The sequence below is a fragment of the Vidua chalybeata genome, chromosome 13, assembly GCF_026979565.1.
Source record: "Vidua chalybeata isolate OUT-0048 chromosome 13, bVidCha1 merged haplotype, whole genome shotgun sequence".
Taxonomy (NCBI): Eukaryota; Metazoa; Chordata; class Aves; order Passeriformes; family Viduidae; genus Vidua; species Vidua chalybeata.
The window spans coordinates 13,233,813-13,244,551 of NC_071542.1; the positions used below are offsets into that span (position 1 = coordinate 13,233,813).

The following is a 10,739-nucleotide window of genomic DNA, read 5'->3' on the forward strand; positions in this document are numbered from 1 at the left end:
TGGCCGAGCCCCACTGGCTCCCAGTGCAGCAATTCCCATGAACAGAGCTTTTGGGATGAGAAATGGGCCCCCTGGGGGAGGTAACGGCAGCCTGAGAAGCAAGTCCTAGGGGAAACCTCCCTCCCCTTAAATTCCCATCAGCTGCTCCATCTTTCTCTCTCCCCACAGCTACTGGCCCTGTCCCCTCCTGGTGGTCCCCTCAAAGCTCAGTGCTTGCCCGGTGCCAACAAAGGAGGTTTGAGAGGAGACAGAGCCCACCTGAGACTTGGTTCTCTGCATGCAATTTTCTCTCCTGAGTGAGAAGTAAATGTGGAAAATGCATCTGTGTTTAATGTAGCATGGGATTCAAAGCACTTCCCTCACAAGGGGGTATCCCGAGCTTCCACAAAGGTAAATTATGCATATGACAGGAGTGTGTAGCTGTACTGAGGTGTTTTTCCTGACACTGGACATAACTGCAAAATGCAGGGTTTTATTTGCAGGGTTGGAGGCAGTGGGTTGTCAGGTCCCCAGGCAGAAAAGGTGAAGGTTTCTGAGGGTGGGGTTTGCCAGGGAGGAAGGTGCCCTTCCTAGATGTGACATGAACCTGCATCTGTCCAAGGCAGGAGCATAATTTGATGGGGGCAGCCCCCATGGAGGTGCCTGGGACTGAATTCCCAATTTAATGGGTTGGTTCAGACAAGCTTTCCTCCACTGAGGGGGCTCTAAAAGATCGAAAGGAGGCTCTGTAGGCAGTTGTTTTGTTTACGTGCTTGTTCTCTACATTCATCCCCAAAATGAGAGATGCTAAGGAGGTCTCTGTTTTGCCCTGTTTTTATAGCTGTCAGTGATGCCAGAGGCTAAGAGGACCATTCCTGCCTCCTGCTGACAGCCCCTCAAGACTCATTGGCAAGGTGTCCCCCTCCAGGACATTTAGGCTGCTGAAGCTGAAGGCAAACACAATTTCTTCTCCATTATATCCAGCTTGATCTACCCACTATCAAAAACCCCTTAACCCTAAAAAACAACAATATAAAAATAACGATTTAAAAATGGCACAATTCCTGGCCTTGGTTGCTCCAGTCCTGATGTCTGGATGGCTCTGCAGGACGTGGAGCAGTCCTGCAGTGAGTCCCTGTGAATGGACAGCACTCAGGGTTTGCCTGGGGCAGGGCAGAGATGAGCAGAGATGAGAAACCATTTTTGGAGAAAATTTTTCACCCTAAACTGCATGTTAATGCCATCTTAAAATGACAACTGCTGCTCTGTAGCTCTGGCTTTGATGGTTTCCATCACTCTGCTGTTTTAAGAGACCAGAAGGTTAACAGGGACTCCAGCATGTCCCACAGTGCCACCACAGAGTGGCCTTGTGTGACTTGGCCCCTGGAAGCTGCCACTCACAGCTGGGATCCCCATCTTATAAAGGCAGGAGTGGTTTCCAATAAAAGGGAAAAAAGGGGTGTCCATCCTGGCCAGGTGAAGGCCAAATGCAACCAGACCCCAATGCTGCCCTGGAGCATCTCTGGCTGTCCCTGCCCTGGGTCCATGGGTGGTCCTGTGACCACAGGATGCCCTGCATCCTTGTCCCATCAAATCCTCCTGCCCATGGTAGGGCTCTTCCCTAACAGACACAGCTAATGTTACTTTATGCCCCTGGTTTTACATTCCTAAATGAATTCCTACCTTCTGAGTAACACTAATTGGTGTTAGCTTGTCTTCCTCCTGTCTGGTGCTCAGGAACTACAGCTGTACATGTTTTTTGTGACAGTTAATGGATGGTTAGTCGCTATTTTACTCAAATGCATTCAGGATGGAATTGCCTCTTTGTCCATTTTCTCCTCCTGTTTTGGGGTTGTCACCATAATAGCAGTAGAATTATAAAATACTAATGGATTCAGGAAGACCTGGGGTATGGGAGAGAGGCCAGTGCTTGCAGAACATTATCAGACCTCGAGGACCCCAAAACACACAGGGATTTAACTGAGTGATATAAGTGGCCTTCACGCTGCTTTCGTGCTTGCGAGATTCCTAAATACATCCTGGGAACTCGGGGCAGAGCAGGGCCCCCTCCCATCCCATCCCAGCCTGTAAGGGGATAATTCAGGAACCAGCAGCCCGAGGGCACCATCTAGTGAACAGCCGGGACTGTAAAAACCCGAAATGGGCAGAAATTGAGTGAAAATTGGAACTGGGAGCTCCCCGGGGGTCAGTTCAGGGAATTGAGGAGTCACGCTTTGTGCTTCTCCTCTACTCCTGTTATTTTTAATTTTTTTCCATCAGGTTCCCCCAGAGAAGAGCCTTCACCACACTGCACCCTTTGTGGCATTGGTATTGGCCTGGAGCATACCACACTTGCTGCTCTGCCCTGGCCAGTGGCTTTGGAAAGATGATGGCATTATGTTTTCTTGTTTGGTGGGGGAAAAAAAAGGGTTGTTTCTAATGCTTTGTGAGGGGATGCAGGTGTGCAGGAGTGGAGTGGGGGAGGCAGCTCTGTTGTGGGGCAGGTCTGAGCTGGAGGCATGGGCTGTTCTTTCAACTGAGATGAAACCACCCCATAAGAGGAAAATTTTAAATGCACCACAGGTGCTCCAACATCTCACCATCATCCCCAGAGTGAGCTGAGAGGGCAAAAGGAGAGGCTGAAAGACCACAGGTTTGGTGCACAGCTTCACGGTCCCTGAAATGATGCAGCAAGTGGGGAGGAAGGAAACACCACCCCACACTCCTGCTGTCCCCAGTGCCCGTGGGCTGAGCTGGTCCTCTCCCCATGCTGCCTTACTGGGAATTGCACACCTTGCCAGGAGAAAGCTGTCCTGTAACTTGCTGTTCCCCAAGGAAGATGGGTTTCTGCAGCCCAAAAGTGATTCTCTTATTTGTTATCTATTGCCATTGCTGCCAGCCTGACTCCTGTAACGTGTCCCTGCTCCCACTGATTGCAGGGCCAGCCCCAGTCCCCTCATCCATAAGATCAGTGATCATTTTGTGATCTGGCTTTCAGAGAGGCTGTGATTAAGGCATGGGCTCATGCATTCAACCTCACTGTCCTTGGAGCTGAGAGAGTCCCAGGGCAGGAACAAGGAAAGGTGACATCCCCAAGCAAAACCACAGCAGTGACCAAGCCTACAAGTCCCTCCTGATCTAAAGGTGGCACCTTCTCCAGCTCATGGTCCCCATGACCTGCTGGCATCCAGCCCCCCGTGAGTGGGGGTGCCTGTGGTGGGGTGAGCCATTCTGGGGGTGGCTGCCTGCACAGAGAATGGAGGGGGGTTGTCCTTGGGGGTTTCTTTGTGTTTTGCTGCAGCAATCCATGCCAGGCACCCAAAGGATTTGTGGAGCAGGCACTGAGGGGTACAGGGGTACTCGGGTCAGGCCACCCCACCTGCCCAGCTCACCCTTTGCAGCCCCCTTTGGGGGCAGCTCCCTGGGGAGGACGGAGCTGCTGGGAATTGTGCCTTTCCCTCTCATATGCACACAGTCACGATGGTTAGTTAAGTGGCTTGTTTTTCATTAGGAAAAGACTGTTGCTAGGCCACCCTGTTCCCCGGCGTTGGTCGGGAAGGGGTTTTGCAGCCAATCCGGGAGGCTGTGCTGGGGTTTGCACACGCACACATCACGCACACCCCTCCTGCAGCCCAGGTGCTAAGCGGCTGCCAGATGTGCCTATTCATTTCCACATCACACCTATCCGCTTCTTCCGGCCAAGCCGCTTATTAAGGCTCCTCAGATTTTAATTTAGAGTTGGCTGCGAGTTTTCTGCCTTCTAATTTACCCTCGGGGAGTGGAGGAGAGGGGTGGGTGGGGGTGCTGATAGGGCGGGGGTGCAGGGAACACGCACCCTTTCTGTGACTGCTTTGGCCTCTGGTGAATGCCCGTTAGTGAAGCCTCTGCTCTCCGACTGCAAACGGGTGAACTGTCCCGCCGTGTCTCCACAGCGAGGGGACGGACAGACTGCCTCAGCTTAGGGGCTTGCTCCGGGCTGTTACTAAGTACCAGCACTGCTCCACCCCAAGACAGTCATGTTGTGATTTTTAGGGATGTCCTGCCCAACACCAGGTGTTGGTGAGCTCCTTGTAACTCTGTGATTCTGTGATTTGGGCTTTACGTGGCACTTCAATCGTATGTCTTGTGATAAGCAGAGCCAGCAGCAAAGCAAGCCAGGTGATTGATCAGGGGATGCTGCTCCCAGCCGTGCTCCCCATGCAAGCAGTCCCTGGCAGCTGGGAGAGGTGCTGGACCATGGTCAGGCATTGGGGATGCAGGGCAGGAGGGTCAGACACATCCCTGCCACAGGGCTCCTGGTACAGCTGCTGCTCTGCAGTGGTGCAGTTCCAAGTGCCCTGTGGGTGTCTAACGCCCACCCAGCAGAATTCCTGGTGCATGGACAAGGGAGGGAGCCAGCCAAGCCCAGGATATGAGCAGGGTGGAACCTTTCACAGCTGCAAATCTCTCACCATGGCAGGAAAGGAACAGAGACCAAAACATGCAGGAAAAGGTGGACGATCCACTCAAGCCTCAGTTTTTGAGTGTCCCCCATGAAAAGCCCCATGGAGCAGGAGGAAAGCTCAATAAAAGCAAGAGAAAGCATTGAATTGTGCCTGCTGCTGAAGGAGAAGCTGTTGCTAGACAGAAGTAAAAGCTGTCGCCATCGGCTCCCATTGGCTCAGCCCCACTCCAATGATGGCCTTATCGGTTACCTGCACTCGCAGCTGGCTGGAAAAAACTCATTTGACAATGTTTTCCCTCTGATAAAAAAAAGCCCAGTGCTGGATTCATGGGTTTGGGTTAATCATTGTTCAGGGGTTGTTGAGATAACAGCTGAGTTTTTTTCCAGATTCTTCAATTATCACAAATTTTAGCGTAAATGGCGAGCCAGCCCAGCTCTCCTTCTTCCCGCCTGAAGATGCTCAGCCTCCCAACAGCAGCTCCAGCAGGCTGCTCCTGAGATGAGCCGGAGCGTGTGATGAGCTGGAGTTTGTTCAACCATGGCAACTCCGAGCTGGCATGGAGGTGAATATTCACAAACACCTGTGAAATCCCAATTAGATCTCAGAGGCTGGAAATGGGGTGAATGTTGCCACTTAGATTATTCAGAGCAAACATTGTTGGCAGGAAGCAGATTGCCACCACCTCTAATCATCCATCTGAGGTCTGCTCAGCAGCAGCCTTATTTTGGGGGGCTGCAGTACACAGTCTTGGGGTTTTCCAAGCCCTTCAAATCTGATGCAAATAGGGATTAACCCTCAAATTTGTTTGTTACCTTCCCCAAGAAGTGGAGATCATGGCATAGAAGCAAAGCCTGCAGGGCATGACAGCACTAAAAGGGCAGCTGGCCTTTGGCTGCCTGGCTGCCTCCAAATTTGCCTCCAAAGCAGGAAGGGTATTTCAGCAGGAGGCTTAAATTAGTGGATGGTCAAGATTTTGGAAATGCTTTTTTTTTTTTTTTTTCTAAATTATGCCTTAGGCTGATGGCAAGGCAGCCTGAGTCACAAGCTGGTAAAGCCTTCCCCAGGTTCACCCCACCACACCTGTCTCACATGGACCATCACAGGGTGTAGTGCAAGGCACTGAGATGAGGGCTGGAGAGGCAACAGGCTGGGGCTCAGGTGGACAAATAATTTGGGAGCCATGGAGTGCCCCATTTAGGTTCTCCACAAACTCACGTACACCCCGAAAGGATGTGGTTACACAGGTTATATGACCAGGTTATATGACCATGAGCAAAGCTCTGCTGTGTCCTTCCTCCAGGTCTGCTTTCCCAGGAGCAAAGACAGCACTGCTGCATCACTTTTGGAATGCCACCATCTACTGACAGTGGGATGCAGAGCTTTCACCTTTCCTTCAGCTTTGCCTCCCTCCTGCTGTTCTGGGGGAGGTGGAGATGGCAGAGAGGAGGAAACAGACCTACACCCGCTGTGCTCCTCCTGCACTCCTCTGGGTGCCCTGCGGGGTTCAGGTCCTGCTGACATTGCACAGCTCGGCTGAGCTGCACCCTGAGCTGGCACAGAGGGTGCTGCTGGCCCTGTTTTACACCCTGCTGCATCAGGAACACACCTGGGACAAGCAGGATTTAAAGGCCTACCACGGCGCCACGTTTCCTTTCCTGTCCAGACCACAAGCTCACGGCAGAGTCCAGGTTATTATATCTGTTGAAAGACGGTTGTGTTTGGGCCACTGTGAGGACAAAGATTTTTAGACGTGTCTGACACGTTTCAAAGCATTTCTGAGCTGTTCCTGGCTTCCTCTGCCAGGCAGGGAGGAGTTAAAATGGGAAGTGCAAGATGTGTGCCTGGTAATGGCACTGATGTGTGCGTCAGGTGTGTCTGCGTCACCCGGCTGCCTTGGCCGCTTCCCAAGGCTGGGGCTGAGCTCTCCTTACCTTCCACTGCCTGCTGGTCCAGCCTGGCTGACGGGGTCATGGACTCCATTCCGGTGCTGGCTGTTGTACCCACTGTGCTGCACCAGGACCCCCAAAGTCCCCAGGGTGCTGGCAGCCCTCCAGCCTGCTCTGCCACCTCCCATCTCACAGCCCAGGCAGTAGGACTGTGCTCAGGGGATGCCCCCAAGGGCTGCCGTTAAGGCACATTGTGAAAAAAATATCATTTTTCTATAACCATGGCTGTTCAGTTCCCTGGTGAATCAGGTAACTCGCTGTGTCCAGCCCCAAACCCCTCTCTGGTGCTCGCACACCCAGCTGGGGCACATTTCTGCAGGCACAGATCATCTACATGTCACCTAGAGGCAGAGTCACTGCAGATGAGCATTACCCTGTCCCCACACTGTGACAGCAGCCCATGCCACAGCGCACAACATTCCCACAGTGATCTTGCTCCCAGACCCTGGGCTTTGGCTGAGCCCATCCCCTGCTCCTCCTGCCTTCACAGGGGTGTCCCCAGAGCACAGGGGACAAGCCTGTACCCCCAGGAACTACCTACTCCAGCCACTCAAAGCACCTCTTCCAGTTCCAGGAGGGTTTGAAGCCCTAGAACATGGCATGCCACTTGGGCATCTGTTTGCCAGCCTCATCCCTGCCCTCTCACTGCTGGAAAACTGCCAGATCAAATCATGCAAATATACACAAGGGGTTTAGCCAGAACAGTTTTTAATTCAGAACTGGACAATTGTGTGAATCATTTATATAAAATGAAGTGCATTCTATGCTCTTGTCCAGGCTGGACATTGATTAGACCCAGACTTTCCTCTTGAACTTCATTGTGCAGTTGGATCCCTATAAATCTATGGGGCCTGATGGAATTCATCCAAGAATCCCCAAGGAGCTCTGTCATTACAGAGCTGTTCAACTATTTTTGAGCAGTCTTAGGAATCCAGAGAGGTCCCAGCTGACTGAAAGCTGGCAAATGTTGCCCCAGTTTTGAAGGGCAAGAAACTGGAAACTACAGCCTGTCAGTCTCACTTCACTGACAGGTAAAATGATGGCAAGTATTTTTTTCTGGGAGGTATTGAAAAACACCTGGAGCACAATGCAGTCAGTGGTCACAGCCAGCGTGGCTTCATCAGGGCAAAGTCCTGCTCGCTGAACCTGATTTCCTTCTACACAGGGTTCCCACCTAGCTAATCAAGGGACACCAGGTGATGAAATCTTTTTGGACTTAAGCAAAGCTTTTGATACAGTATCACAGTATCCTTCTGGACAAAATATTCAGGACACAGCTGGAGCTGAGCACTGGAACAGGCTCCCCAGGGAAGTGATCTCAGCACCAAGCATGTCTGAGTTCAAGGAGTGTTTGGACAAAGCCCTCAGGCACATGATGGGATTCTTTGGGTGTCCTGTGAATGACCAGGTGTTGGACTCAATGATCCTGACAGATCCCTTCCAACTCAGCATATTCTATGACTCTGTGAAAGAAAGTGAGCAGCAAACTGGTTGTTTACTGGCCCAGATGGTTTTCAGCCCTTGGACATCAGAAAAACACCTCAGTCCCTTTTCCCTCAGGAAAACTTGCTCCTTGCTGTCTGGGAGGAGGACAACCCCACAGAAGGCATGGAGGGTGTTGGTAGCCCCCTTTACATGCCCACAGAGGCTCCTCCAGGCTGACACAGGACCCTACTCATCCCCAAGTGACAGATGAACACAGCACAGTACGGCCCTTATTTCTGTGTGGCAGCTCAAGGCTGCAGACAGCATTTTTGGGAGACTGCTTGTGTCCAGGTGTCACCTGTCTCCATCCCTGAGCGCAGCAGCGCTGGGCACAAGCCCCAGAGGAGGAGGTCAGCAGTCACCTCCACCTTTAGCAGCTGAAGGCACCAGGATGGCCCAAAACACACAGGGGAGACACTGTCCCCCATCACAGGCTGCTTGCCATCAGGTCTGTGGGCCAGTACTGGTCATCCAGGTACTGGCTGCTGTCTGCAGCGGGGTCTGTGACAGGGCTGGGGGGCCGGGGGGGCAGGCTGTGGGCCAGCTCCTGCTCCCACTGCACCTCCACCAGTCTGTACAGCTCCATGGCTGTCTGGGCGTCCTCCACTGATGAGTGTCCTTTGCAGCCCACCTGAGAAAAGGGGAAAAAAGCCTCGTTAGATAAAAGGGGCAGCAAAAATCCCACAGGTCATGTTGTCTGCTTGCTTGGAAAGACACAAGTGCTGTGGGTTTTGGAGACAGCAAAGGTTTGATGTAGCCAAGGCCATACAGGTATCTGTTCCACCCTTTTTGGAGGGCACAGATCCTGTGCCTGTTTTACTGAGATTCTTAATGGTCAGCTCAGGAGGTCCTTGGCTCTCCCAGCTTATTTACAGCCAGGAGCACGGGGCGAAAAAGGTTCATCCCCACCTCACAGAGAACACACGTGGAGGTGGGATGACCAAGCTGACCACAGGGGTTCATAGCTAACCCAAGGCTGTTTCCCATCTCAGGGTTCCTGGGGCTTACCTGGATCTTTTTATGGAGCAGATGCCTGGCCAAGTTCTTGAGGGAGACATTGGCTCTGATGGGTAGCCCTGCCCTCTTCTTCAGCGCAGGGCTCTGGCTGGTGTCTCGAGTCCTGTCTTTCGGGTGGAAGTACTTCAGGGCTTGGAAGTCATTGTGGATGGCGTGCCCTACCACAATCTTGTCTTTCAAGATCTTCAGGATCTGGAAGAGTCACAGAGGGTTAGACAGACACTGCAGTGAAAGAAATCCCAAGCAAAAAATAAGACATTTCTTATTAAATTCAGCTCCTTGCCTTCTAGTTTTAGGTTCCCAGAAGGAATAACAAGCAAGCAATCCAACCCACTGCACAGCTTGAGGCTCCCATTCCCGTGTTGTGCCTCTGCCTCAGAGCAGCCTAGCACAGGCCACCAAGAATCCCAATTTGTGTCTGACAGATAACACAGACACTTTTAAAAAAATTTCTTTTCTTCTGACCTCAGCCTGGGCAGCCTTGAAGGGAATTGCATTCTTCATGTGCTGCTTGGTGATGCCACTCCAGCGCGTCCGGTAGTCCATGATGGGGAGCTCGGGCTGGACGTACTTGTCGTAGACGACGTCCCCCTCGTAGTTCACCACGGAGCACCGTGCCAGCTCGCTCACCCTACCCTGAGGACCGGTGCCCACCATCTCACAGTCAATGGCCACGTACTTGCCCGGCCGCAGGACCAGGGAGGACGTCCGCACCCTCTTGGAGCTGCCATTCCCTTGGGACAGCAGCATGGAGTGGTGCCTGGCTATGCTGTCTGGAGATGGAGACAGGGATGAGGACATGGTCTGTTTGGGCTTGGGGACCTTGTCACAGCGTGGTGCCGTGGTGCCATTTGCCTCGGTGAGTTCAGTGAGTGCCTTCAGCCCCGCCTCGGGGCTCTCACTGCCCGGCTGCCTGTGGGGGCTCAGCAGCCCCTTCTGCTCCAGCACTGCCCGGCGCGCCATGAACCGCTGGTGCTTACGGCTCCTCTTCTTGCTGCGACCCTGCGGCGAGCCGGGACCCTTCGGGGCCTGAGCGCAGCCCCCATGGGTGCCCTGCAGGGTGGGCGCGGAGACCTGGGGGGCGGGCAGCAGTGGGGTCATCTGTCCTTTGCCTGGTGGCATTCCTGCTGGAGGGTGCACAGGGGGCCATGAGTGCCATGCGGACCCCATGCTCTCCGAAAAGGGACGCACAGAGCCCACGGCAACCCGCCCCCCCCCCCCCGCGGGTTGGCACAGGCAGGAGCTACGGGGCAAGGGAAGGGGGGGAGGGGACACGGACGCACTGTCGCACCCTTTGACACACCACGCCTTTGCCCCCTCATTGCCTGGTCCCACACCGCCCTCTTCCTGGCCCCAGGGCCCTGCCCACCCCCTCGCCGATCCGCAGCCCCCTGCCCACCCCACTACCCCTCTGTCCCCCCCTATTCCGTACTCCCTAGGGCCCTGTCTGCCCATTACCCGGGCCCTCTCTACGTCGCTCCAGGCGCCAGCTCCCCGCCAGCCCCGTTACCCATCGCCAGGCCCCAGCCGGCCCCTGTGCCACCCCTGTGCCGCCCTGGTGTCCCCGGTGTCCCCGGTGCTGACCGCTCCCGGCGCGGCTCACACGTGTCCAGCCCGGAAGCCGCCGCGCGCACATGCCCGGGCAAGTCCCGCCATGGCCACGCCCCCCGCTTCCCCATTGGCCGCGCAGACATGCTAATTTGCATATGGAGGCGGGGCTTCGGCCGTCCCCGAGGGCGGCGCGGCTTTGGGGCTTTTTGGGAGAGCCCCGGAGCTCCACCCCCGGAGCTTCCAGCCCACGCTGGGTGATGCTCGGGGCTTCAAGCCTGTCCCACCTCTGCCCCTGGCGGAAAGGGACCCTCCGTGG

At 54.2% G+C, this 10,739-nt stretch overlaps 1 protein-coding gene across 3 annotated transcripts; it reads right to left on the bottom strand.

Annotated features, from left to right (window-relative positions):
* Positions 1 to 7,061: 7,061 nt before the first annotated feature.
* On the bottom strand, positions 7,062 to 10,538 carry AEN (apoptosis enhancing nuclease). Of its 3 annotated transcripts, none has more exons than XM_053954709.1 (4): positions 10,457 to 10,538; positions 9,338 to 9,999; positions 8,864 to 9,064; positions 7,062 to 8,486 (listed from the first exon to the last, which is right to left on the bottom strand). In XM_053954709.1, exons 1-4 carry the CDS (start codon positions 10,506 to 10,508, stop codon positions 8,283 to 8,285), a joined length of 1,119 nt encoding a protein of 372 aa, XP_053810684.1. In that variant the 5' UTR covers positions 10,509 to 10,538; the 3' UTR covers positions 7,062 to 8,282. The 3 variants fall into 3 exon arrangements, with proteins under 3 accessions (XP_053810684.1, XP_053810682.1, XP_053810683.1); XM_053954707.1 differs by having other exon boundaries at positions 9,338 to 9,996; positions 10,457 to 10,509; XM_053954708.1 differs by lacking the exon at positions 10,457 to 10,538 and adding an exon at positions 10,331 to 10,393.
* Positions 10,539 to 10,739: the final 201 nt, after the last annotated feature.

Coding starts and splice junctions, on each gene's coding strand:
- AEN (XM_053954709.1), bottom strand. CDS start 10,508: ATGTGCGCGCGGCGGCTTCCGGGCTGGACACGTGTGAGCCGCGCCGGG. Junction 10,000..10,456: donor TGTGAGCCGCGCCGGGAGCG/GTCAGCACCGGG, acceptor TGCACCCTCCAG/CAGGAATGCCACCAGGCAAA. Junction 9,065..9,337: donor TCAAGGCTGCCCAGGCTGAG/GTCAGAAGAAAA, acceptor TGACTCTTCCAG/ATCCTGAAGATCTTGAAAGA.